At 46.0% G+C, this 27,383-nt stretch overlaps 2 protein-coding genes across 11 annotated transcripts in view; both read left to right on the forward strand.

Moving 5' to 3' along the window:
- The window catches only part of ANAPC5 (anaphase promoting complex subunit 5), a 35,090-nt gene extending 27,621 nt beyond the window's left edge, over nucleotides 1-7,469 (forward strand). For 4 of the 5 annotated variants that reach the window (XM_015475490.3, XM_059876134.1, XM_024977410.2 and 1 more), the window contains exons 10-15: nucleotides 2,459-2,533; nucleotides 4,305-4,426; nucleotides 4,885-4,992; nucleotides 5,075-5,222; nucleotides 6,501-6,663; nucleotides 7,023-7,356. In XM_015475490.3, coding sequence (XP_015330976.1) covers nucleotides 2,459-2,533; nucleotides 4,305-4,426; nucleotides 4,885-4,992; nucleotides 5,075-5,222; nucleotides 6,501-6,663; nucleotides 7,023-7,234 — 828 coding nt within the window. In that variant the 3' untranslated portion in view covers nucleotides 7,235-7,356. Of the gene's footprint in view, nucleotides 1-2,458; nucleotides 2,534-4,304; nucleotides 4,427-4,884; nucleotides 4,993-5,074; nucleotides 5,223-6,500; nucleotides 6,664-7,022 lie in introns of all 5 variants that reach the window. The other variant, NM_001192945.1, reaches the window with a different exon arrangement.
- Nucleotides 7,470-15,692: 8,223 nt separating this feature from the next.
- CAMKK2 (calcium/calmodulin dependent protein kinase kinase 2) overlaps nucleotides 15,693-27,383 on the forward strand; it is a 52,588-nt gene continuing 40,897 nt past the window's right edge. For 4 of the 6 annotated variants that reach the window (XM_024977130.2, XM_024977132.2, XM_024977131.2 and 1 more), the window contains exon 1: nucleotides 15,693-15,814. The gene's annotated coding sequence lies outside the window, so the exon portion shown is untranslated. Of the gene's footprint in view, nucleotides 15,815-16,370; nucleotides 16,734-27,383 lie in introns of those variants that run through there. The other 2 variants (XM_005217776.5, XM_005217778.5) reach the window with 1 other exon arrangement.

Consider the following 27,383-nt stretch of genomic DNA (forward strand, 5'->3'; position numbering starts at 1 on the left):
GACCTGAAAAGTAATCTCACTCTTTGACTTTGTATTAATCTTTCCATTTCCCGCCCCCACTTCCATCTCTGGGCTTCTGTGAAAGCCCTCATCATCGCCTGGTTCCATTGGAAGCCTCTAATTGCACAGCTAGAAGACAGTGGCTGCTTTATTTCCATTCAGTCCCTTTCCCCACCGCTCTTCAACCTGCCTTAGAAAGACTTCTCTAATGTTAGAACATCGACCATGTAGATGAACCCACTGGGCTGATGACTGTTACATTTTCAATTACACAGATTAGATTTACACCTGTGAAATTAAGCTTGGCCAGCTGCGGAGAAGGCAGTTTTATCACAAGTTTCTATTTGCTCTTTTATTTCCTTTGTGTGTGCTCTAAGTTGTATCCTGAAATTGATCTCCAGATAAACTGGGTGCTGCCCTGTGGTATATGGCAGTGTCTGGTGCTTGGGTGAACCTGTAAAGAAGTGATGGGGTCTGAGCTGCTGTTGGCAAGCTTCCTCCTACAGGCCAGAGGAAGTGTTGAGAGAGCTGGCCCCCTTTGCTCTCTCTGCGTAATTCTGATTGGTTGTGTCACGTTCCTCTCCCGGCCTCAGGAAGTGACAGGTCACCATGGGAGTGTTTTGGACGAGTATTGCCAATTGTGCACTGTTCTTTCTACTTGGCCTGAAGGTTTGACAGCCATCCACACGCCCAGCTCCATAGGGTAGTCATGAAAATAACTGGCAATATTAGCCAGTTAAAATCACAAAAATAAAAAGATTAATGATCTAATATTGTAATTCAGTTGTACTTTGCATTTCATCTACTTCAAATAGAAGTTCACTTGTGGTCTTAAGTGAGCTTCTATATAGACTGAAGATACATTACCTAATCAGGGTCTTCCCTGGTGGTCCAGAGGCTAAGACTTTGTTCTCCCAATGCAGGGGGCCTAGGTTTGATCCCTGGTCAGGGAACTAGATCCCACATGCCGCAACTAAAGGTCCCATATGCCACAGTGAAGATGGAAGATCCTGCATGCCCCATCTAAGACCTAGCACACCAAAATAAATAAACTTTTTTTTTAAAGATAAATTACTTAATCAGAGGACTGGGATAAATTGAAAAGCTTTTTGGTTAATAAGATAAACAGCTATTTAGGAATGTGAAAAAGACATGGACATGTATTCACAGAAAAAGACATAAATGATTATAAAACATGAAAAAAACTTCAATCTAGTCATTAAAGAAATTAAAATTAATACAGTGAAATAACCAGTTTCACCAAACAAGTAGGCAAAGAAAATTAAATATAAGGGGAGGAGAAAGGTGCAGGATGCCAGCGTAAAAGTACTTGGTATATTTCTGAGGGAACTTCCCTGGCGGTCCAGTGGTTAGGACTCTGCTTTTACTGCAGGGGGCACGAGTCTGACCCCTGTTCAGGGAACTGGGATCCCACGTACCACACAGCCAAAATGTAAGACAAATAAAAACAAAAGAAAAGTATTTGGTACATTTCTATATGGTAATTTAGTAATGTGTGTGTGTGTTAGTTGCTTAGTTGTGTCCAACTCCTTTGTGAGCCCATGGACTGTAGCCCACCAGGCTTCTCTGACCATGGAGTTTTCCAGGCAAGGATACTAGAATGGGTTGCCATTCTTGTCTCCAGGGAATCTTCCTGACCCAGGGACTGAACCCAGGTCTCCTGCATTGCAGACAGATTCTTTAACATCTGAGCCACCAGGGAAGCCCAATTTAGTAATACATGTGTCAAAAAGCGTAAACGTGCCTACCACTTAGCCCAGCAATTCTACTTCTAAGGTATTATCCTAAGGAAATAATTGGACAAGTATGAAAAGATATATGCAGTAAGATAGTCATTCTAGCATTTTTAAAATGGAAGAAATTGGAAGCAATCAAAATATTCCAAGCAAGGAGATTATTTTGGTGGACTATAATTTATTCACCTAATAAAGTACTATGGTGTATAGATTTGGGCTTGTTGACACTGGAAAGATTCACTCATTGAAAAAATATTTATTGAGTGCCTATTGTGTGGTAAGGAGTACTGTAGGCAATGTATAAAAAATGGTACATATACCTATTTTTGGAATATTTACATGTTTCATATTCATGTGCATATAAGAAGTTCAGAAGGTATGTGCCAAGAAATTACTATGATTATCTTCTCAGAGATTAAAAGTAATTTGTGTTTTTTCTCATTGTTCATGTGTATTTTGTAAGTTTTTTTCCTAGAGTGAACATGTGTTACACATGTAATTAAAAAAAATGATTTTAAGTATACGTGAAATACATTAGAGCCTAAAAAAAAAAGGCCCTTTGATATTTGCCACTCTCTGCCTAGGGGCATCCAGGTTGCTGCACAAAAACAGGTGAGTCGCAGCAACATCCTGTGTGTGGGGCAGCAGGCAGGGCAGGTGTTTAGCAGGTGTGCTAAACAAACCGTGGCTTTCTCTTTCAGGGCTGTTTCGCCGCCGCTTCAGAAGTGTTAAAGCACTTGAAGGAGAGATTCCCACCTAATAGTCAGCATGCCCAGGTAACCTGCCTTTTGTGTGTCATCAGTTTATTTTTGAAAAGACCATATGTAGTGTATTATTGTCGGAATAGAATACTGGAGCGTCACCTCTTGCTTCCTTTCTGTGACGTCTGGTCAGCATAGGAGACTCTGTAAGATGTGTTCAAGGTTGAGAAATAAACTCTGAAAAGAGATTAAAGTAGGATATTTTTTCATTCCTGTCTTCATGGTTTTAAATGAATATCCCTTATATCTCTAATCAATTGTCCTTTGATAGATCAAGAGTTAGGTCTCCATTTTGTTACTCTGTCTTTTACTTCTCAGCTCCAGCTGCCAACCTTTTGGGCAGATGTTGTATCCAGAGGGAATGAGCTTTATAAAGCAGTCCTAGGCTCTCTGTTCCTTGTTGCACAGATTTCCATCTCTGATGGAGCCAAGAAAATCTATTACGAAGGTCATCTTTCTCTTCCTCCCCTTATCCAGTTTAGCCTTCAGACAATTAGGGAATCTGAAATCATAAAAGACCATGGCCTAAGGATCTCCTCCTGTTGGTCCCTAGAGGAAGGCTGCCATTCACGTGGGTTGTTGGCCCCACCTCAGTAGATACGGTGTGGATGCCCATCTGCTTATAAGCTATGCTGGGATCTCATTGCTGCATTCAGCAGACTGTGAGCTAAATTCAAAGTACCCAGACAGAAAGGTGGTGAGCAAACTAAAGAGAAGCTTAGCACCCAAGGATGCTGTGGGGAAAAAGAATTAAGCGTGGTTCTGTGGTAACGCTCACTTTTAAAGAAGGTGCACAGTAAAGAAAAAGACAATTTAACTCACATTCTACAAAATACATCTATATAGGGCTGATAAATAGATGAAAAGGCACTCAACCTGGCTATTGATCAAGGGAAATACAAACGAAAAAACAGTGAGATATTCATACCCATCAGATCAGCCAGAAGTAAAATATCTGACACCACTGATTGTTGGTGAGTGTGTGAAGCAATAAGATATCATGCACTGCCAGTGGGACTGTAAACTGGTGTGACCCATCTGAAGAACAAGTGGCCGCTGTGTTAAGGAGAAGGTGTATATATCCTACAGCCCAGCCTCTCTGCTGCTTGCTGTGTACCCAGGATAAGTATTGCACCCAAGTGATGTAGGAGAGTGTCTGCTGCAGCACTGTTCAGAAAAGTGAGAAGTTGGAACTACCATCAACACGAGAACAGATAAGTTGTCACATTTTCATACAACTGAAAACTATTCACCAGTGAAAAGAAATTAATTAGAACTACTTGTGTTAACATGCATAAGCACCCCCCCCCCCGCCCAAATAATGTTGAGCTCAAAAGCACGTTGTCAAAGAATGCATACAGTATGATTCTGTTTATTTATACAAAGTTTAAAAAAATGTAAGATTATACTATATATTGTTTCAGGATGAGTAAATATTTTGTAAAAGTATAAAAACATGAATGGGAATGATAACAAATCAAATGTTTCCTTTGAAAACAGAGAGGAGAATGGAATTTTCAAAGGACCTCAACATGTAACAGTTTCTCAAGCACATAAAGCAAAATGTTGTGATTTGACAAAGTTGATGGTTGCCACACATGTGTTTATTTTATTTAGTGCTTTTTCTTTAAATACTTGACATATTAAAAAAATTTTTTTTAAGTCTAAAAAAAAATGTGTGTGAATTGCAAGGATATTTACTAAGCGAGCCAAAATACTTTTGTTTCTATTGAATAATGAGGTGAACATCTGTCATTCTGTTTTTACTTGTTTTTTTTCTCATTAGTTATGGATGCTGTGTGATCAAAAAATACAGTTTGACAGAGCAATGAATGATGGCAAATATCATTTAGCTGATTCGCTCGTTACAGGAATCACAGCTCTTAATAGCATAGAGGGTGTATATAGGTAAGAAATTTTTAAAACTCCTCAACCCCAGAATGAAATAATTCTCAAATGGCTTTATTCTTATTAGTTTTGTTCGTGAATTAATTTATTAACTTTGGCCTAGGAAAAAAATTTCTTTTCTGTTTATTACCTATTTATTATAGGCTGTTAGAAAATCCAAATAAGCAAAATGGAGAAAGTTATTCAGAGATAAGCACTAATATGCTATCTCTAATTCCAGATTTTTTTTCTTGTGTGCATGTATATGTGTGTGTGTGTGTTCACATATGTGCTCACAGAGACACACATACACTTTTTTTTTTCTCTTTTAACACAAATTATATCAGATGCAATTATTCCCCTTGGGAGGTTTACATGCTAATCGAGGAAACAGGAATTCTAACCCTGAAGCTGACTCTCCTTAAAACCCTCACAAAACAGTGACATAACCATTCGCGTCTATTTTCTTTCTGTATCAGAAAAGCAGTTGTCCTACAGGCTCAGAACCAAATGTCAGAGGCACACAAGCTTCTACAGAAATTGTTGATTCATTGTCAGAGAACCAGGAACACGGAGATGGTGATCAGGTAAGGGAGGGCTTTTGTGCATCTGCCCTCGGAGGTGCTTCGTGCTGGTTTTCCTCACACGTGCCTTCCTCTTTGTGGGCAGCGTCCTGCTGTCTGTGGCGGAGCTGTACTGGCGGTCTTCCTCCCCGACCATCGCACTGCCTGTGCTCCTGCAGGCCCTGGCTCTCTCCAAGGAGTACCGGTTGCAGCACTTGGCCTCTGAAACGGTGCTGAACTTGGCTTTTGCCCAGGTAAACCAATTGCTGTTTATATAGCACATGTTAGTACTCGAGAACTGGTGAGTCTGTTACTACTCTTTGGTTTTGAAAAGGATCCTAGTGAGCTTTTTTGCTTCTCGATATTGAAATCTGGATATGGAGTCTCACTGTGCAAGCCTTCCATGGAAGTCTGGAGTTGTGAACTTGGTGACAAGCTGACACCTCCCAGTGGCACTGGCTTTACAGAGCTGTGTGTTTACAAAGGAGGATGCGCCTCTTCACTGAGGATATTGCATGGTATTAATGACTTAGCCAGCCCAGAGCTGTGCTTGATTTAACAAGAGAACAGATAAGGAAATAAGGAAGTCATGTGTTCAGTGAAATATTTTAGAAGTTAAATTGCATTTTGCATTTGTTTTCCATCTCCCCCTGTAGACTGTAAAGACCATGAGAGAAGGGACTGTTTCTTCCTGGGTATATCAACCTGGTAGGATCCACACCTTATTGTTGCTTAGTCGCTAAGTCGTGTCAGACACTTTTGTGGCCCCATGGACTATAGCGCACCAGGCTTCTCCGTCCATAGAATTTCCCAGGCAAGAATACTAGAGTAAGTTGCTGTCTCCTTCTCCAGGGGATCTTCCCGACCCAGGGATTAAACCTGCGTCTCCTGCATTGGCAAGTGGATTCTTACCCACTCGGCCATACTCAATCGTGTCTGACTCTTTGCAACCCCATGGACTGTATAGTCCATGGAATTCTCCAGGCCAGAATACTGGAGTGGGTAGCCTTTCCCTTCTCCAGGGAAATCTTCCCAGTCCAGGGATCGAACCCAGGTCTCCTACATTACAGGTGGATTCTTTACCACATGAGCCACAAGGGAAGCCCAAGAATACTGGAGTGGGTAGCCTTTCCCTTCTCCAGAGGATCTTCCCAACCCAGGAATTGAACCAGGGTCTCTCGCATTGCAGGCAGATTCTTTACCAACTGAGCTATGAGGGAATCCGGCCACCGGGGAAGTCCTCCCTTACACAGCTACTTCAGCCTTTTTGAATCATCAATGTAAAAGATTTTTGTAGAGACAGAAACCTTTCTATAGTATAAATAACTATTCCCGCCTTTATCTCTTGTAGTCTGAAATCAGATGGTCACGCATTCTGTTCTCTAAGAGTGTGGTACACATTAAAGATAGTACGTGTTAGGGAGAAAGTAAGCCAGACATTGCAATTCAGGAGAGCAGAGCCAGAAATGAAGCCCTTCCTGTAGTGGGCAGTGGGTGCGGGTGTGTATAGCACCATGATGTTTCTTTTTCAGCTCATCCTTGGAATCCCAGAACAGGCCTTAAGTCTTCTCCATATGGCCATCGAGCCCATCTTGGCTGATGGGGCTGTCCTGGACAAAGGCCGGGCCATGTTCTTGGTGGCCAAGTGCCAGGTGGCATCAGCAGCTTCCTGTGAGCCACTGAAGAAAGCAGAAGGTAGGAAACCATACAAGATTTTTAGGCAATACTGTTAAAAACACTTGTAAAATTTTGAGTGTTCACAAATACATGTGAAAATTTCATGCACCATTTAAAGTCCTTTCACTTTCGTGCTTGCATGAAGGTTGAAGGCAAGTGAATTGTTATTTTAACCCTGCAGAACCTAGGTGCCAGGTTGGAAAGCAGGACTAAAGACCTAGTTTTTTATTTGTTTTTTGTTTTTTTCTCTTTCTCAAAGAGTAGAATGTAAAAGTTTCTGGTACATGCTAAATCAATAAAAATAGATATGAAGGTCTGAAAACTACATGTGAAGCATTGAGTTAAAAATGTGTGGTATTTCCCCCATTTTCCAACAGCTCTGGAGGCCGCCATTGAGAACCTCAACGAAGCCAAGAACTATTTTGCAAAGGTCGACTGCAAAGAGCAAATCAGAGACGTCGTTTACTTCCAGGCCAGACTCTACCACACCCTGGGGAAGACTCAGGAAAGGAATCGGTGTGCGATGCTCTTCCGGCAGCTGCATCAGGACCTGCCCTTTCACGGGGTGCCCTTGATAAATCTTCTCTAGTGAGAACATCCCCACTGGATGCCTGTGCAAAAAGTATAAGATTTTGGACTTGTTCATACTCCCTCCCTCCACATACATGATGTATATGATGTCTGTCTTACCAGTAAACTGCATTCTGATTAGTCTTGTCTTATTTTGTTGCTAAAATAAACACATTTGTTTTCCCTCTTCTTTCTTTTGAAAAGATAGAAAGGATACTGACTTTTTCTTAATAAATGCCTGGTTTATTGCTAAATTAGTGCAAGTGTTAAAGATTATATTCTCTCCAGGCAAAACTGCCAATATCTTATTAGAAATCGCGCACAATCTCCACCACTGTGTAAAATTCATCTTGCATCTGTGCTCAGACAAGAGCTCTTGTGAGTATTGGTAGATCTCTCAAGGGGGTTGAGGCCAGTTTTTCAGAGGCTTGAGTTTTCCTTCGAAGCTGCCCTGCTTTGTTCTGTTGGACTGCTGCTCGTTGTGGGCCTGTGTGTGCCTGCAAGCACATGTCAATCCCTGACTGGAGATTAAGATGGAAGAGGTCTTTTTATGGGTTTTTGGACCCATGACAAGAAGCATATTTCAGTCACTTTGTGGGTGTTGACTTTCTCATCTCTTCTGCATGAGTATGTTTTTTCTTTACTTAACTAAGTAAATGAGGGGTGAGATAAGGAATTCCTCCTGAATAAGGTGATTATAAGTTGAGAAAGGGTCTGAAGCTCAGAGGTGTGTGGATGCTATCACTCAAATATGCACTGTATCTAATTTACATATCTCATCCCTGCAATTAAGCAGAAGCCGGTTGTTGTTCTGTTTGTGACTTTGTCTTCAGCAATTCACAGAAAAATCCCTGTGTTTCAAATCCAGAACAGCAACAAGGAACCAACCAAATCTTGCAACTTCTATCATTGGCTCTTTCTCTGTTAAATTTAAACCTTCGGATGGGAAACAATTTACCCCCGGAGCTCTTTGAAATAGTATAAAACAACTCCCACTCATGAGGGTGCGATTGTTCACTGGCCAAAGACAGCTGCTGTGAAAATAAAAGAGTATGGATAGAGACACTAATTGGTATGTTGATGTTTAAAAATCTTAAAATTATTTGAAAGGTTATATATATAGACAGTAAAACTTAAATATTGTTAGAGGCTGTGTAGTAAAATGTAATTCTTCCTCCCAGGCAGTAACCACTATTATCAGTTTCTATTCTTCCCATGTATTCTCTCATCCAGTGTCATTTTTCGTCATTGTACTTAAGCTCCTTCCAATCTAAGAAGGGATCTTTCTGCCCTTAGTGTACAAAAGTCCAAGAGGTGGGGTGACAAAAACCAGACATCATTACACCTGACCAGGACCAGCTACGTAAACTGTGAGGCCCTGAATAAAATAAAAATACCAGGCCTATATTTTAAGCAGAGCATTAAACCAGGTGCGGGCCCTTCTAAACACAGAGCCCTGTTTGACTGCACAGTTGGCACCCCTGTGAAGTCTCCTGCCTGACCCTGTTCTCAGCTTGCTGCACGTTCACCCTGCCAGGCCTGCATCCAAAGCTAATAAAGAGAGTCTGCGGCTCCCGGCCGTCTGTGACTGAGATTGGCTGACTGGAGCCGGACTTCTTCAGGAAGGAATAGTAGGTTAAATGGAAATTTGGAAACACCAGAGTGACCCCCAAACTCATAACTGTCTGGGTTACAGCTAATTAGTTTTTTTTTTTTTCCTGGTGAAGCATTTGGGAATGAAGAATCAGAACAGTATAATTGCAGGAGGTTTAATGTAGAGGTATAAGACTCAGTGATTTGCATGGATGGACCTGGAGATTATCATGGTGAGTGAAGTAAATCAGAGAAGAAATATTGTATGACATCCCTTATATGCAGATCTAAAAAAAATGATGCAAATGAACTTATTTACAAAACAGAAATGGACTCACAGTCTTAGAGAATGAACTTCTGGTTGCCCAAGGGAAGAAGGGGGAAAAGGGATAGTGAGTGTGGGATTGATGTGTGCTGCTGCTGCTAAGTCGCTTCAGTCGTGTCCGACTCTGTGCGACCCCATAGACGGCAGCCCACCAGGCTCCTCTGTCCCTGGGATTCTCCAGGCAAGAACACTGGAGTGGGTTGCCATTTCCTTCTCCAATGCATGAGAGTGAAAAGTGAAAGTGAAGTCGCTCAGTCATGCCCGACTCTTAGCGACCCCATGGACTGCAGCCCACCAGGCTCCTCCATCCATGGGATTTTCCAGGCAAGAGTACTGGAGTGGGGTGCCATTGCCTTCTCTGGGATTGATGTGTACACACTGCTGTTTTTAAAATGGATAACAAACAAGGACCTACTGTATAGTGCAAGATACACTGCTTAATGTTATGTGGGAGCCTGGATGGGAGGGGAGTTTGGGGGAGAATGGATACATGTATATGTATGGCTGAGTCCCTGCACTGCACACCTGAAACTATCACAATGCTGTTAATCGGCTATAGTCCAATATAAAAGAAAAAGAAGGTTTGGTTAAAGGAAGAAGATGTTTGAAGAGGAGAAAACTAAAAGTAAATAGCCAATGGGCATTTGGTTTCTACCAGAGACCTGAGGATAGATCCTTAAAGGGAAAGAGAGGAGTGGGGTCATGACCTATGCCAGGGGTGTGGCACGGTGGGAACTCTCCCCCTAAGGTTTGCTACTGTGTTTTCAGTCCTGGGGCAGGTGAGTACACAGTTTGACACTTACAGAGTGTTGTTATTTTCACTGACTAAGAACACATTATTCACAACTGTCCTAAGAGGTAGGCAATAATAATAATCCCATTTAACAGATGTGGAAACTGAGGCATGAAGAGGTTAAGTCACTCACCACCCAAACCCATAACAGCTAATAGGTTGCTATTGTGTTACCCTACAGCTGTTTGCCCCAGACTTTTGAAAAGTACTTTACTGTTTGGGAGAACATTCTGTCTGTTGAATACGTAATTGATCAAATCAGTTGTCATTTATCTAGTACCCAGTACAGGCCAGATGCTGAGCTAAGTACTTTCACACATAGCATTTCTAATGCCTGTGAGCCAAATACCATTTTACAGGTGAGGAAACTGAGGCCCAGAGACTTGACCTGACTCAGCCCCCTCACTAGGGAAGGCCAGTCAGGATTCAGTGCAGGTGTGATAAGGTTCTCATTCCTTCTCATCAGGCTGCCTTTGTGCTCATCTGTGTGTGTGCATGCTAAGTCGCCTCAGTTGTGTCCGACTCTTTGCGATCCACTTGACTGCAGCTGGCCAGGCTCCTTTGTCCATGGGATTTTCCAGGCAAGAATACTGGAGTGAGTTGCCATGCCCTCCTCCAGGGGATCTTCCTGATCCAGGGATCAAACCTGCATCTCTTAAGTCTCCTGCATTGGCAGTTAGGTTCTTTACCACTAGTGCCACCTGGGGGGCCCTGTGCTCATCTGGGTACCTCGAATACTACTACTTGTTAAGAGTGTTTTATGTTTTGTTATTTTTGGATGGCCAGGCTAATTATCTTCTTTCTCAAAATACATAGAAGGCAAATGAACTTCATCTATGCTCCTGCTGATGACTTCCCCTTTTATACTGTTGCTTATGTTTGGGACTAACACACATATTAATTTCACTGCCTGTTGAAGAAAACCAAGAAACTTCTTGGGGTCCTCTTCCTTCCTTCCTTTCTCTCTCTTTTTCTGTCATGCATGTGGGATGTAGGATCTTAATTCCCCCACCAGGGATCAAACCTACGCTTTCTGCATTGGAAGCCTGGTGTTTTAACCACTGGATCACCAGGGAAGGTCCCCCCCACACCCCCCACCAGTGTCTTTTATTTTTTTTGTTAATCCCAGCATTTTCTACTGTCTTATTGAATGGGAGAGAATTCATCAAATAAGGTACATTGGTGCGATTAATTCTGCTGTCTCTATCTGGATGTTGGGAGGTGGAACATTCCAGTGGACAACGTGAGTAGAACACAGAACAGTTCAGAAAGGAAAAGACAAAGTCTTGGCAGGACTTTAATGCCTTCCTAGTGGGCGAGATAATTTTAAAGTCTTGCTTTTCATCCCCTCCCTTGTACTGTCCAAGTTTTCTTAAAAATAAGATTCAGATGCTTTGTTTACTTATTTTCTTGGCAATCTGTGTTGTCAAGACAACAAGATCTGTTTGCCTAGAATAGGTTTCTCTGGTGTTCTTGGAGAAGAAAACTCAAAAAGCAAAGCAAATTCTTAATTTCATATCTTTTAAGAAGAAAACAGTTCCCTTGAGTGGGATGACTCCTAACAGCGGCTGAATGTTAGTGAAAGGCAATTGTGTTTGCTCAGCTCTGTTCTGATTCACTTTAATAAGCACTGCACCTAATTGATGGGGTTTTTAGCTCTGTGCTAAGTATACTAATAGTACCTTTGAGCACTTTAGTGCCAGGCACTGAGTTATTATCTTTTATTTTGGAGGTAAAATAGTTATGTAACATTATCTTTCAGGTGTACAACATTATGATTTGACGTCTGTGTGCATTCCACAGTAATCATCACCAAAAGTCTAGTCATCAGCATACATGTGATTCCTTTTACTCGTTTCGCCCATCCCCAACCCTCTTCCCCTTGGGTAACCACCAATGTGTCTCTGTGTCTATGAGTTTCGATTTGTTTTATTTGTTTTCCTCTTTTTTAGATTCCATATATGAGTGAAATCATATAGTATCTTTCACCTTCTGACTTATTTCGCTTAACATAATACCCTCCTAGTATCTTCCAGCTATGTTGTTGCAAATGGCAAGATTTCATTCATTTTATGGTTAAGTAATATTCTATTAGGTTTAAATATTATACATCTTCTTTATCCATTTATCCATCAATGGACCCTACACACAATACTGTATCTAAACCTCAAGCCAAGCCTCTGAGTTAGGTTTATTATCCCCATTTGACAGCTGATGAACCCAAAGTCATTCATGCAAGGCTCAGTTCAGTTCAGTCACTCAGTCGTGTGTGACTCTTTGTGACCCCTTGGACTGCAGCACACCAGGCCTCCCTGTCCATCACCAACTCCTGGAGTTTACTCAAACTCATGTCCATTGAGTCGGTGATGCTATCCAACCATCTCATCCTCTATTGTCCCCTTCTCCTCCGGCTTTCAATCTTTCCCAGCATCAGGGTCTTTTCAAATGAGTCAGTTCTTTGCATCAGAGAGCTGGTAACTAGCGAAGCTGTGATTTCAGTTAGGTCTGACTGACTCCAAAGTCACTGCTTTCAACCACAATGTTCACAGTAAGCAAATGTTTCATTGTGGTATTTACCTGTACTCCAGGAATATATAGCTCTATTGGCAAGTCAGAAGGCAGGAGTGAAAAGTAAAGACTAAAGACACAGTGGGAACTTCCCTGGTGGTTCAGTGGCTAAGATTCTGTGCTCCCAATGCAGGGGGCCTGAGTTCAATGCCTGGTCAGGAAACTAGATCTCACATGCCACAACTGAAGATCCCAAGTGCTGCAAATCAGACCTGGTGCAGCCAAATAACTAAATAAATATATAAAAGAAAAAGAAGACACAGTTGCTGAGCATCAAGTAAGTGGGCCAGTCCTTGTTGTTGGAGCTAAGAAAGGGGAGAAGTCAAGGAGGGCCTGGGTCACAGCATTTCAGGAAATTCTTCCAGACAGAAGTGGGTCTTTGGTTTGAATTTAGATTTGAATGGACATACATTTCTCACATAACTAGCTTCTTACTTTACATAGCTGTCCCTGGTGGCTCAACAGTAAAGAATCCACCTGCAATGTGGGAGAGCTGGGTTCGATGCCTGGGTTGGGAAGATCCCCTGGAGGAGGGCATGGCAACCCACTCCAGCATTCTTGCCTGGAGAATTTCCATGGACAGAGGAGCCTGGTGGGCTACAGTCGATGGGGTTGCATTGAGTTGAGTTGCAACCTTGGGGTTGCAAAGAATCAGACACGACTGAGCGACTACCACACACACAGATATATCTGTGTTTGCCTGTATTAGCTCCAGTATTCTACTAAAATACAGACACTTGAGTAACACAATGTAAACATAGAATTGCAAATTTTAACAAGCAACGGGGAAAGATCAATATTTATTTTGGTTTCTTCAAAGCAGGAGTTGCTAGACTATTGCCCAGGGGCTGAATCTGCCATGCCACCTATTTTTATATGTCCCTCTAGCTAACAATGGTTTATACATTTTTAAATAGTTGAAGAAAAATCAAAACAATAATATTTTGTGACATTGAGAATTAAATGAAATTCAACTTTCAGTGTTCGTAAATAAAGTTTTATTCAAACACAGCCATGCCCATTCACTTACTTTTGTCTATGGCTGCCAGAATGTTAGAGTTGAGTAGTTACAAAAGAGACCATAGAGCCTGCAAAGCCTAAAATATTTACTACATGGTCCTTTACAGAAAAAGTTTGCTGACTCCTGCCATAGAGTCAGACATGTTCAAAATGCTCCCCATCAACTCCCCAAAATATATTTTTTTCAGACAATAGAAAAATATAGAAAAATACAGAACCATGCATCTGCCATTCAGAATTGATTGTTGATTAATTTTGCCATATGCTTCAAATTCATTTATAAGTAAAAGGCATGACACCTTACAAGGGCTTCCCTTGTAGATCAGCTGGTAAAGAATCCACCTGCAATGCAGGAGACCTGGGTTTGATCCCTGGGTTGGGAAGATCCCCTGGAGAGGTGATAGGCTACCCATTCCAGTATTCTTGGGCTTCCCTGGTGACTCAGCTGGTAAAGAATCTGCCTACAATGCGGAAGACTTGGGTTGGAACCCTGGGTTGGAAAGATCCCCTGGAGAAGGGAACAGCTACCCACTCCAGTATTCTGGCCTGGGTGGCAAAGTCAGACAGGACTGAGTGACTTTCACTTTCACATGACACTTTACAACATTCCTTATGCTTCCCATGTCTATTCTCTATCCTTGTCTCCTTATCTTAGTGGCAAACTGTCATTTGCATGCATCCCCTTTGCCTTTTTTTTTTTTTTTTGCTTTTATTCATTTATTTAATTTATTTTAATTGGAGGATAATTACTTTGCAAAATTGTGAGGGTTTTTGCCATATTTCAACATGAATCGGCCACGGGTATACATACGTCTCCTTCCCTTTGCCTTTTAAAACACTTGTATGAAAAAATAAAACAATGAAAAAAACCACTTGTATGTAGGGAATGTGTCTGTGAACAACAAAGACTGTGTTCTGCAACCTGCTTTTTTACTCAGCATTTTGTTTTGAGCTCTCCCCCGTCTGTACAAATAGATATGAGGTATTCAGTTGAACTATTGCATCATATCCCATCAAGTGGCTATAACACGTTTCACTGATCCATTCTCCCGAAAACATTTAGGACAGTTGTTCCCAGGTTTTTATTCTTACCAACGAACGCTGGCACGTTGAATAACACCAGAATGGGCGGTCATCTTAGTGGAACGCTCCGAATTGCTTGTGAGCGCTTCTGCTGCGTGAAAATGCCAGAGGAACTAAACTGAAAGGGACATCGAACCTTTAATTTGGACCTTGACTCAGGACTGAGTTTTGCAACCATCCAAGGACAGGCGGCGTCAGGCAGCCCTTGTGAGGTCTTAAGCCCCTCCCCGGAGCGCTGTCACCCAGCTGGGAGACTAAACACTCTCCAAGGGTTCCAGCGAAGTCAGGCGCCAAAGGGGCAAAATGTTTGGGAAGAATATGATGTCTGTCACGAAAAGCATCTCAAGTAGTCTTTGGGAAAGCCAGAACTTCATTGGGTTTCCTGTAGTTCGGTACATGCAGGTGGAGTGGCGGTGGGAAAGGAACACAGTCCCCAGCCTTTAGGGCGGGCCCCGAGCAGCGGTCTCTGGGGAGGCGGGGACGGAAGGGTGTCCCCCGAACGAGTGGTGACCCGAAATCCAGGCCACATCCACCGCCGGGCGCCTGGGGCAGGGATAGCAGCCCGGGACCTGAGCCGAGCCTCGAGGCGGGGCCGCGGGTGACTCGCAGGCTTGGGGAAGTTTCCGTGGCTCAGCCGCCGCCCCGCAGTCCCAGCGTCTGACTAAATGAAGCGAGCTCAGCCGGCACGTCCGGCCTGCGCGAAGTGCCGCGGTCGCGGTGGGGAGAAGCCGGGCAGGTGACGCCGCAGGCGGAGGCAAAGTTGCAGTGCCGTCTCCCGCGTTCCCGCGCCCCGGCAGGTCTCTGCCCTCCTCGCGGGTCCGCAACCTCTCCCGACCCCGCTCCAGGCCCTGCCTCACTTCCCTCTCCTCCGCCTCCTCCCCTATCTTCTCCCTGCCCTCAGCCGCGCCGCTACTTTCGTCTCCTCAGGCTCCCGCCTCCTTCCCCTCCTCGGCGCGCGGCCGAGCCCTCGGGGGCGCGCGGCGGGCGCGGGTGGCTCCGCGCCGGGGTTTCCAGAGGCCGCAGCCAATCTCCGCGCAGCCCGCGGCCGCGTCGCGCCCGAGCCGGGACCCGGCGGCTCCTCCCTCCCCGCCCCCCGCGCGCCTGTCAGGGCCGCGGAGAGGAGCGCGCGGCCGCGCCGAGCCGAGCGGAGCCAAGCGGGGGACGCAGAGCGCGGGAGGCGGCGGCGGCGGCGGCGGCGGCGGCAGCGTGGAGCCCAGGTGAGCCGGCGGGAGCTGGGCCGCTGGCCGGAGACGCGGCCGCCGCAGCTCCGGCGGGCGCCTTCGCCCTCTCAGGGTGCGGGACTACGGCCCGGATTGCAGACAAAGCCCTGAGGCCGACCCCGGGTTCCCGAAGCCGAGGGGACCCCACGTGCACCGCCCCACGCCCCGCCACGTGGGGACGCGGCCCCTGGCGCCCCTTCCCCCGCGTCTTCGGGGCGCAGGGGGCCTGGGGGTGGCCGCCTCGGCTGGGCCGCGCCCGGCCCGGGGTGGCAGGGGCGGTCCCGGAGTTTGGAACCGTTGTCACCGGCGGTCGGGGCAGTTTAGGATTTCGGAGGCGGCCTAGGCCCACCCCCTCGCGTTTGACAGGTGGCGAAAGCCGGGGCGCGCAGGTGGAGAGGGCTGACAGACTTTGAGCGACCCATCCCTGCTCCCCTCTTGTCTCGGGTGGGTGCACACCGGCGCCGTGGTGGGTTGGACATCTGGCGGCGGGACCCTGGACCTTCTGCTGTGGGACCGGGGGCTCCTCAGCCTCTCCTCTCTTGGCCCTCTCTGCCCCCGCCCCCTTCTCTCAGCCGGAACCTCACAAGCTTGGTCTTTTTTTGACCTAAATTCACCTCGGGGCCGCTGCATTCTGTGAACGCGGGGAGGTGCCTTCGCCGGTATCCTCCACCTGACTCTTGGGGACGCGGGGATGCTGGGCCCGGTCCCCGCTCAGCTTTGGTCTAGGTGCCTGGGCTGCCCGCCGCGCCCGCCGCCCGCCCCCCCGCGCCGGGTTCCAGCCTTGCGCTTTTCCTGGCTTCCCCACCCCCTGCACTGCCCAGTTTGGGAAGCGGGGTGTTTTCACAGCTCTGCCAGCGGCCCTGCTGCTCTCACTTGGTGCTGAAGAGGTGGCGCCGAAGCCCCTCCTGTCTCCTTGGTAAGGTTGGGGCAGAGGGATGATGCTTGCGGGGCCGGGGATCTCGGTGCCCGCAGTAACAGGGGCACGCTGGCCCGGGGTGAGTCGTGCAGTGCCCTCCTCCTCAGGGGCAACTTTTACCTTCCTCAGTCTGGAAGTTCCCACAACCCTAGAGATATCTAGAGCTAAATAGAGCTATCTATGTAGCTCTAAATAGAGTTTTGCTGTTATTTACCACCCACCTCAGGTGGCTCTGCCCCCAGGGGAGAGAGAAGTAGATAGCTGTGTCCCCATAGAGCCCCTTGTTCCTAGGGGGAGGCAGGGGCAGCAACACGGGGAGGGCTTTGCGGGAGTTACCCCCTACCCCGCACCCCACCCCGCCAAAGCGCCTCACAAAAACATTCAACTTAGGAACCAACTGTGCATGCTTCCTGGTGGGTCCTAGAACTTCTTTCCGGACCGCGGGTCCTAAACCCTTCCTGTATAGAGAGCAGCCTTTTGTAGGGAGAGCGCACAGCCTGTTTTTGTGATAAAAAGTAATGCCCATCTGATGGGCCCCTAACTTGGATAATAATAATAGTGTTCATAACCAGCATTTATGGAGTTCTCACTGTGTGTTAGATGGGCTTCCCAGATGGCTCAGTAGTAAAGAATCTGCCTGCCAAAGCAGGTTCGATCCCTGGGTTGGGAGGATCCCCTGGAGGAGGAAATGGCAACCCGCTCCAGTATTCTTGCCTGGAAAATTCCATGGGCTACAGTCCATGGGGTCACAAAGAGACATGACTGACTGAGAGCATGTGTTAAATACTATACTGTGTGTTGCAGGCATTATCCCATTTATTGCCTACCAAAATCTTGTAGGGTGGGGATTTTTATCTCCATTGTATAGAGATGAGGAAACTGAGGCTAAAAACAATCCTGCAGTTTGCTAGGAGTTAGCCCATTTTATAGAAAGGCTCAGGGAAGCTAAGTAACTTGCCCAGGGTCACACAGCCAACCCAGGCTGTGGTCCTAAAGCCTGTGCACTTTACCACCTGTTCTAGAACAGAGGCCTTTGCAAGGCTGCCCTAGGCTTCTTGAGGAGCCCAGAAATGTTTGCTAAAACAGCCTGAGGTGTCACGGTGGTGATGCTGATTGACTTGGGCTTGTGTTTGTTTCCAGGTTGTTAGTGGGCTGGTAGACAAGTATATTCACTAATAACTATGCAGTAATTCTCATCAGAGGTGTTTCCACCTTCCTGGTGAGCATTTGGAGAAGTGTGGGGGTGACTTTTGGTTGTCAAAATGAAGCTGAGCACTCCTGACTTCTGGTAGGCAGAAGCTGGGGATGCCAAATATCCTGCAGGCAGGCCAGATTCACAGCAGGCGTGAAGAATTGCCCTGCCGTAAATGGCTAAGAGTGCTCCTGCTGAGAAATACCAGGAGGAATAAGTGCTGTGGAAATGAGGAAGCAGAGGGCAGTGGGGATTCTGGAGAAATCCCTTCTGGCAGGTGTGAATACAGGAGGCTTTCCGAAGGAGGTGTCATTCGTGCTGAACTTTGAAGGATGGGCTGAAAAGTGGAGATTGGATAGGACGAGGGAAGGGGTGTAGGATGGGATGACCTAGCAGAGGGAGCTTTCTGGAGTAACCTGGAATCCCCTTCTTGAGAACTGCATCCCAGATGGGCTGGTTGGTGGGGAAGCACCTCTCTCAGGAGGAAGGGATAGGCGGGTGGGGCAGGCCAAGCCTGTTTTCAAGGCTTTTTGGCTGAGATTTTAACGTGGGCCACGGAGTTGCCCTGACCGCATCATGAACCCATTTCATGGATGGGCTTGGAGAGGCTGAGTAGCTCGTTCAGGATCATGGTGGTTGTGGGAAGCATATGGTTCTCGTTTCCTGATGCCGGTAATTTCGGGCACATGCTATTTCAGATTTTCCTTTGGGTCAGAGGGCCTTGTTTTGCTATTTTGCACAGATGTTTTGCTTTTCCCAGTAGCTCCTCCCCTTTGGGCTGGGCCAGATAACCCAGATGCAGGCTTCGGCCTTCAGCCTCACTTCTGTGCCTTCTTAACTGGAAAGTTGAGGAAATCGCCATTTCCCTTTGGGAACTGACTTTTCTCCCTTAAGGCTATGCTTGTTATATACTGACCTGTTAGGAATGTAGGACCTATTGTGTCTGGCTTTCATTGAACATAATGTTTTCAAGGTTGTCCCTTGTTGTAGAATGTATCACTGCTTCCTTTCTATGACTGAATAGTCTGTGTATGGATACACTATATTTTGTTTTCTTGTATTGTTTCTGCTATAAGAGCTTCTTCTTTTCTTTTTTAAATTTTAATTAATTAATTTACTTATTTTTGGCTGCGCTGGGTCCTCATGGCTGCACTTGGGCTTTCTCTCATTGCGATGAGCAGGGGCTACTCTCTAGTTGGGGTGTGTGGGCTTCTCACTGCTTCTTTTATTGTGGAGCATGGGCTCAAGCACTCCGGCTCAGTAGTTGTGGCTTAGTTGCCCTGTGGCATGTAGAGTCTTCCTGGATCATTGGAAGGTGGATTCCCATCCACTGGACCACCAGGGAAGCCCCATAAGAGCTTCTTAAGGCCTTTGTACTTTCTTAAACTTCTTTGTACTTTCCTTTGCCTCCGCAGCCCCCAACTAATAAACTTCTGAGTACACGACATTACTTTGTCACTCTGTTTGCAGGGAGAAAGTGATGGAAGAAAGGTTCTCCGAAATCAACTGGAGACCAGCTTCCTGGAACAAGGAAACTCCCTTACTTTTCAAAACTCTCTCACTTCACCCTCCTAGCTCCAGTCTAAGCCCATCACTTCCCAGGTCAGCTCACAGTGTGATTTTCAGGGAAAGCCTGGATTTTATTCAGTTTCATTCATTTCAGTCATGATTTGTTAAATGCAGGTTCCTGTGTGATTTTTTTGGTATGTATATTGTGAGATCCTTTTCCAGGTAAGGAAATCCACAGAGTAGAGAAAGCCTCACCAGACAGATGGTGCTGGCAACCTGTGGCCAGGCATGGAGTCAGCTCAGGTCCTGATAGCTTTGCCAGGAAAGCCCACCAAGAACATGGAAATGGAGTGGTGTGATCAATGAGCTGGGAGGAAGCCCAGAGAATTCCAGTCCCCGAACCCCTCCTATATGATGGCTGGGAAAAGTGGAGCACAGAGAAGAAGGGAGAATGTAGTCTTTTTAGAGAGAACATTGCTTATGGGCCATGTTGTATGTTGGGCATTTTTCTAGAAGATTGACTCTACAGCTACCCTCTAGGTAGGTTGCTGCAGCTCTGTTTTACAGATGAGAAAATCAAGGCCCAAGTCCCCTGAGATCTGTATAGTTTCCTGACATACCTTCTCGTCCTGAGCACTCGTGTCTCCCTTGGCCTCCTTATGCTGCCAAACGATGCCCATGTTCTCATGGAGTGGAATCAACCTTCCCCAGGAGATGATGGTGTGGAAATGATTTCCAAATGGTTGTGCTCTCAAAAAAATAAAAAGATTTTGAATGGTCACTTTTTCTTCCTTCCCTGATTGGATCCCTTCCTTGATAAAACCAAAAAGAAGGGCATATTTAAAAGGAGCGCTGTTTGACTTCACAGAAAAGACCTCTGGCATTCCCTGCTGCGGGATGCTAGTGACCAAAACGGGGAAGGAATTATTTTAGCTGCCAGTGTTTTCAGTTTCAGTCATGTGTGTAGTGTTGCTGCTGAATTTTTCTTGTCAATTATGAAACATTTTAAGGATAGAGAAAAAAAAAAGTGGATAGAAGAAAAAAATTTTTCGTTGTTGACTGGCTCATGGTTTTGGAAGGCTGGAAGGAGGCCCAGGGGCAGAAGGGAGGCAGAGCAGGGTGCTGGTGATTTTTCACTGAACCCACACTTTTGGGAGGGGCTGGTGACAAGCTCCGTCCTGGGAACCAAGGAATGCTGGGACTTGATCCTTGTCCCTAAGGAGCGCCTGAGTGAGCGGTCTGGAACTGTTGAGGGTCAGTTTGGAAAAGATGAACAATTCTAGCATTTTTCCGTTTTGAAAAGGAAAGAAGAAAGAAAATGGGAAGAGTGTGTTGTGCCCCTACCCTCCTCACCCCCAGAAAGCTGCTGAGCAACTATTTTTATGTTGTCCCTTTTTATCCCTGTTGGCTTCTGTAAATAGTTGAGAGATGGCAGTTGCAGGGATAAAAATGCTAATTCCAACCTGGAGAGGAGACACTGATAGTCCCCCAAGGAAATGGGGAGGAAGGCCAAGGTCTTGCCCCTCTGCCCCTCCTGCTTGGGCATGGGGTGGGAAGTGAGTGGGGGTGGGAAGTGAGTGGGGGTGGGGTGGGGAAGGCACACAGTGGGAGGTGCCTGAGATAAGCCTCTGTTGGAGAAGTTTAACTGGGGAACCAGTGGTTTGGTTGGGGGGGCAGGGTGTGGAGGGAAGGACACCTCCCTTGTGAGTTTTTAAAACCGCTTTGGGATTTTGCCATTAAGGCCTCTGGCAGAGATTTTATTTAGATTTGTTCCCAGACAATTCTACTGCCCTCTGGGTCCAAGTGTGGGGGACACGATTGGACCCCCAGAGCCAGCTTCCAGCCCGTCTTTGCCCCTGGCTGGGGCTGCTTTGTGCTGAAAGCTGGGAAGAGAGGAAGCTAGATTTAGCATCACCTCCAAACAGCAGGGAAGAGGAAGGGAGAAGGGCTGTGGGTGGGCGAGGCCCGGATGCCTGTAGATTCCCAGTTGGCCCCCTCCCTCTGATTTGTCAAGCTGCAGAATGTTGGAGTCAAGTGTTTTATTTTCATTACAAATTGAAATTTCAATTGTTTCCCACTTCTTCCTTGTTGTTGTCATCGTTTAGTCATGTCCGGCTCTTTTTGGGACCCCATGAACTGCTGGACTTCTTCCTTAGGTTGAGTAAAAGACTGGGAGGGATTCAGTGGGAGAAGAGGAAGTAAGATGATTCCTACCTCACTTTTCTAAATACCCCCAACATCCACACCCACACTTACCCATTCATTCATGCTCTTCAAGGCAAGGACCATCTGCACACACCTGACCTTAGGTACCTGGCATGAGATGGGGGATGCTCTTTCTCTCTGCGATACTTCATTATTGACCTAACAGTAGCGGTCTAGGAACTCTTAAGACAGGGGAGGTTCTTACTCTGCCAGCATCCAGGGCAGAAGGGGACACTGCAGGGGTCAGGGGTCATACCCTGGCCTAGCCTGGGACCTGCTGGGCTGCCTAGGAGAGGTCATCTCACCTCCTGGGTCTCAACCACTACTTTTGAAGCCCTAGTGTGTTGATTATGAAAGCTGTGAGAGTGTGTGCAAAATTCTTGACACAGATAAGCAAGGATGCGAAATTATAGGCACACTCTGCTTTTAATTTTGTAAAAAGTGATGCATATGGATAAGAATTAGAAGGGAAGATGGAAAGAGTTAAGTTAGCATGGTGTGATTAGAAAAAAAATTATTTTAATATAAATTGAAGGGGCTTGAACTTGATAGCCACTGAAGTGCTTTCTTGGCAACAGCTTCTATTTAGGGAGCATTTGCTGTGTGCAGGGCCCTGTGTGGTGGTAGTTGAGGTAGGCATTGTTATCCTCAAGGTCACCAGCAAAGAAGGGCTGTGCCCTTGATCACAAATGCTTCCCCCTCTCTGGGAGCCTTTGATTTCACACCTGTACTTTCCCAAATCACTGTGTGATTTGGTACAGTTCAGTTCAGTTGCTCAGTTGTGTCCGACTCTTCGCGACCCCATGAATCGCAGCACGCCAGGCCTCCCTGTCCATCACCAACTCCTGGAGTTCACTCAGACTCACGTCCATCCAGTCGGCGATGCCATCCAGCCATCTCATCCTCTGTCGTCCCCTTCTCCTCCTGCCCCCAACCCCTCCCAGCATCAGAGTCTTTTCCAATGAGTCAACTCTTCGCATGAGGTGGCCAAAGTACTGGAGTTTCAGCTTTAGCATCATTCCCTCCAAAGAAATCCCAGGGCTGATCTCCTTCAGAATGGACTGGTTGGATCTCCTTGCAGTCCAAGGGATTCTCAAGCGTCTTCTCCAACACCACAGTTCAAAATCATCAATTCTTCGGCGCTCAGCTTTCTTCACAGTCCAACTCTCACATCCATACATGACCACTGGAAAAACCATAGCCTTGACTAGAGGGACTTTTGTTGGCAAAGTAATGTCTCTGCTTTTGAATATGCTATGTAGGTTGGTCATAACTTTCCTTCCAAGGAGTAAGCGTCTTTTAATTTCATGGCTGCAGTCACCATCTGCAGTGATTTTGGAGCCCCCAAAAATAAAGTCTGACACTGTTTGCACTGTTTCCCCATCTATTTCCCATGAAGTGGTGGGACCGGATGCCATGATCTTTGTTTTCTGAATGTTGAGCTTTAAGCCAACTTTTTCACTCTCCACTTTCACTTTCATCAAGAGGCTTTTTAGTTCCTCTTCACTTTCTGCCATAAGGGTGGTGTCATCTGCATATCTGAGGTTATTGATATTTCTCCCAGCAATCTTGATTCCAGCTTGTGTTTCTTCCAGTCCAGCGTTTCTCATGATGTACTCTGCATATAAGTTAAATAAGCAGGGTGATAATATACAGCCTTGACGTACTCGTTTTCCTATTTGGAACCAGTCTGTTGTTCCATGTCCAGATCTAACTGTTGCTTCCCGACCTGCATACAGATTTCTCAAAAGGCAGGTCAGGTGGTCTGGTATTCCCGTCTCTCTCAGAATTTTCCAGTTTATTGTGATCCACACAGTCAAAGGCTTTGGCATAGTCAGTAAAGCAGAAAAAGATGTTTTTCTGGAACTCTCTTGCTTTTTCCATGATCCAGCGGATATTGGCAATTTGATCTCTGGTTCCTCTGCCTTTTCTAAAACCAGCTTGAACATCAGGAAATTCACAGTTCACAGATTGCTGAAGCCTGGCTTGGAGAATTTTGAGTATTACAAGTCACTCAGATTCTGTGTTTCAGTTTTCCTTATCCGTGAGATAAGCATGATAATAGTACCTAACTCATAAGGTTGTTGTGATGGTTAAATGAGATGATACATGTACGGTGTGGTAGTGCCTGCCACTAGGCCAGCACTAAAGACTAGTTATCACTATTATTGCATCTACAACTCCTATGGCTGCTGCTATAGTGATGTCATTAAAAAAAAATTTTTTTTTAATTGGAAGAAAATTGCTTTGCAATGTTGTGTTGGTATCTGCCTACAACAATGTGAATCAGCCTTAATTCTGTACATATCCCCTCCCTCTTGAGTTTCCCTCCCCTCCCGCCTTCCCACCCCTCTAGGTCATCACAGAATGCCAGGCTGAGCGCCCTCTGTTATATAGCTCCCTCTGTTATATGTCAATGCCACTTTCTCAACTTGTCGATTCTTGTGTTAAAAATACTAGTCAGTTTCTTCCCTTCATTCCATCCTGTTGATAAGCCCTTTCCTTCCCTGTTTTTGATTTTTTTTTTTCCTGTTAAAATTAAAAAAAATTTTAAAGCAACTTGAAAATGCTGGTGTCTGCCAGGCTGTCAGTGTGAAGGCTGTCAGGGGTTTCAGCTGCTTGGCAGTTTGGCCTGGTTGGGAGCCTTAAAGTGTAGGGAACTGATCATCTGTCAGGGAGCTTAGTGGAGAAGCTTTTCTGTCAATCAACTCTGTATCATTTATCTGTTAGGACTTTTGGTTGTAAATGTCAGAAAACCAACTGCAAACTAGCTTATGCAATAAATGGGAATTTACTGGCTCATGTAGATTAAAAACTCCTGGGGATACATGGACTGCAGGTAGGGCTGGATCCAGGTGCCACACAGTGTCTCCAACTTTAATTCTTTTCTGTCTCTCTCCTCTCTCTCTCTCAGCTTCATTCTAATGAAGGGTTCTCTCAAGCCCCTGGTAACTCTAGAAGTACATCTTCACTGCTCTGTGTTCCACAGAAAGAGACATTCTTAATACTTCCACAAAATCCTAGAATGAGACTTTAGTAGACTGACTTGGGTCACACATCCACTCTTGAAACAATCACTTGAATAGAGCAGTTGATGCCCAGTTGACCAGACTTGAGTCATAGTGGAACCCCTAAAGCTGACAGCATGGCCAGCTCCACGGAGTCCCCTTTGACACACAAGGATTGATTCCTGACGTGAATCAGGCTGCTGTTATCATACTAAAGGAACTTGGATGGATTCAAGGCCGGCTAAAGAAAACGTCTGACCTTCTGAGTGGTCTTGGGATGAATAAAATAAACAGTGACCTCTGGCCAGTATTTACTGAGTGCTGGCAGTGTTCTAGAAAGTTCTAGGTCCTGGAGTCCAATAAACAAGAAAGGGAAAGGCAACGCTCTTACAAGTTCAGTTGCACTGACATCTCTGTGCCCAGGCACATCTTCCCGAGTGCTGTAAGACACCGCACCTTCACATTCTCGCTTCTCACACAGGTTGGAGTGTCGGGGAGCCAGAGGAATGGGCTCAGGTATCCCTCTTTGTTAGAGATTTTGGCTCAGCCTGGACTTCCTTCTGGACACAATATGTGGACATTGCAAGGCTGTACCTGTCATTTTTAGCCCCTTTCTGAAAAACTCAACCAGTTTTAGCCCTGCTTGGAACACTGCATAACTTTGGGCAAATCAATAAATCTGTCTGAGCCTTCCTTTTCTCATTGGTGAAATGAAACGGTTGGAATAGGTGATCACTGACGTGTGCCCTTTATAGCACTAAGGTCCAGTGCATCTCAGAGTAGGGCATGTAGGGGCGAGATAGGTGGTGAGAGGTGGAAAAGAAGGAGCATGTGTAACATGGCACTCAGCCTGTCCTTGGCGTTGGGAAGCCAAAGGGGAGTGGTGAGGACTGTGGCATGCAGGCCAGTGCGTCTACTGTCCACAGCTACAGGGAGTTGTTCAGGAAAGAATTCAGGCCCAGTGTTATCAGTGTTCAGTTTTTCAAGAGCCTGGACGTTTTGATTTTTTATCTGAAATCTCCTGGCTCTGAAATGTTGGCATCTCATTCAAATAGTTTTAAACACAGTGTAGGCCAAGCAAAATACATTGGGTGACCCCATCACATGAGAGGGACTTTGGGCTCCAGGGACTGTGATGGGGATGGAGTCTGTTCACTCCAAAGCCAGCATTATGGGAATTCCCTGATGGTCCAGTGGTTAGGACTCTGCGCTTTCACTGCCCAGGGCCCTGGTTCAGTCTCTGGTTGGGGCACTAAGATCCTGCAAGTTGTGCAGCACAGCCAAGAATAAATAAATAAATAATAGATTAAAGAAAGAAAGGAAAAAAAAGCCAGCACCATCCCTCATGTCCTCTGTAAAGGAAGGACCCTTGTCTCTGGGGGAAATGATCAGTTTCAATGCCTCCAAACTAAAGACTATACAAGGAGAGACAGTTTTAAGAGTCTGTGTCACTGAGTCTGATAAAGACTGCTTGGTTGGGCCAAGGCCCAGAATCTGGAGTATTCCAGCTGATGTCAAGTCTCAGCATTGTGTCAGCTGCTATAGCTGAGCCTCCCAGGTCTCCCACTTAAGTTCTGGGAGATACCCTCTGCATCGTGGCCTCTGGGGCAGCAGGCTTGTGTGGTTGGGTGGGGAGCTGTGTTAGTTTGCTAGGATTGCCATGACACAGTACCACAAACTGGGCAGCTTCAGTGATAGAAATGCATTATCTCACAGTCCTGGAGGCCGGAAGTCCAACAGGCTGAAAGTTCCAGAGGCTGAAAGTCCCAGAGGCCGGAAGTCCCAGATGGAGGTGTTATAGGGCTGGTTCTTCCCAGGGCCGTGAAGGAGAATCTGTTGCTGTCTCTCTTCCGATGTCTGGTGGCTGTTGGCAGTCCTGAGTGTTCCTTGACTTGTAGGCACAGGACCCCAGTCTCTACCTTCACATTCTCATGGTGTTCTCCATGTGGTGTGGGTCTGTCCAGATTTCCCCCTTTTCTTAAGGACACCAGTCATATTGCATTAGGATTCTGGCATATCTTTTTTGGGGGACACAATTCCATAACCCATAACAGGTGCTGAGTGGGGCCTCTGTGGCTTTGCCTGGGCCACCCCGCCTGCTCCCATCAGCTTCCAACAAAGTTCTTGTGCTCTGGCCCCCCCAGCCGCCCACTGTCCCCTGGCCCCATTCAGCTCCAGGGGTCTTCTTTCTGCTGCCTCCCCTCTCCCACCTCTTTCCTGGTGCAGGGCTTTCTCAGAAGATCTTTCCTCCTCCTGGAACAAGTTGCTGCCCCCTTAGTACCAACTCACCCTGTTGGTCTCAGCCGAAATGTAACTGCCTCAAGTGAGGCCTCTCTTGACCCAGACCCTCCCACTCAGACCGTACCCCTCCCAGGGTCCTTGTGTTGTTCTCTTTGATATTATCCTCGTTTTCTCCTCCAGTTTGTGCTTATAGAGTCACTTGTGTGCCTGCTTTTCAGAAACTACATTTATTCTGTTTATCTGGCATATGGTAGGTCCCCAGTAGTTACTTGTTGAAGGAAGGAATGGATGAGTGAATTTTCTTTTGGACTTCCCTAGGCTTCAGTTTCCCCAGGTGAGAGAGGATGTGGCTGGCCAAGCCTGTTATCCCAGGGAAGACATCATCTCTGGCCTTGGCAGCATCCACACAGCTATTTTGGGCCCCTCTGTTGTCCTGGAGTGTCTGCTGGGACCTCTGGGGAGCCTACAGAGGACCCTGTGACATGGGTCAGGGCA

Source organism: Bos taurus, chromosome 17 (assembly GCF_002263795.3).
Source record: "Bos taurus isolate L1 Dominette 01449 registration number 42190680 breed Hereford chromosome 17, ARS-UCD2.0, whole genome shotgun sequence".
Taxonomy (NCBI): Eukaryota; Metazoa; Chordata; class Mammalia; order Artiodactyla; family Bovidae; genus Bos; species Bos taurus.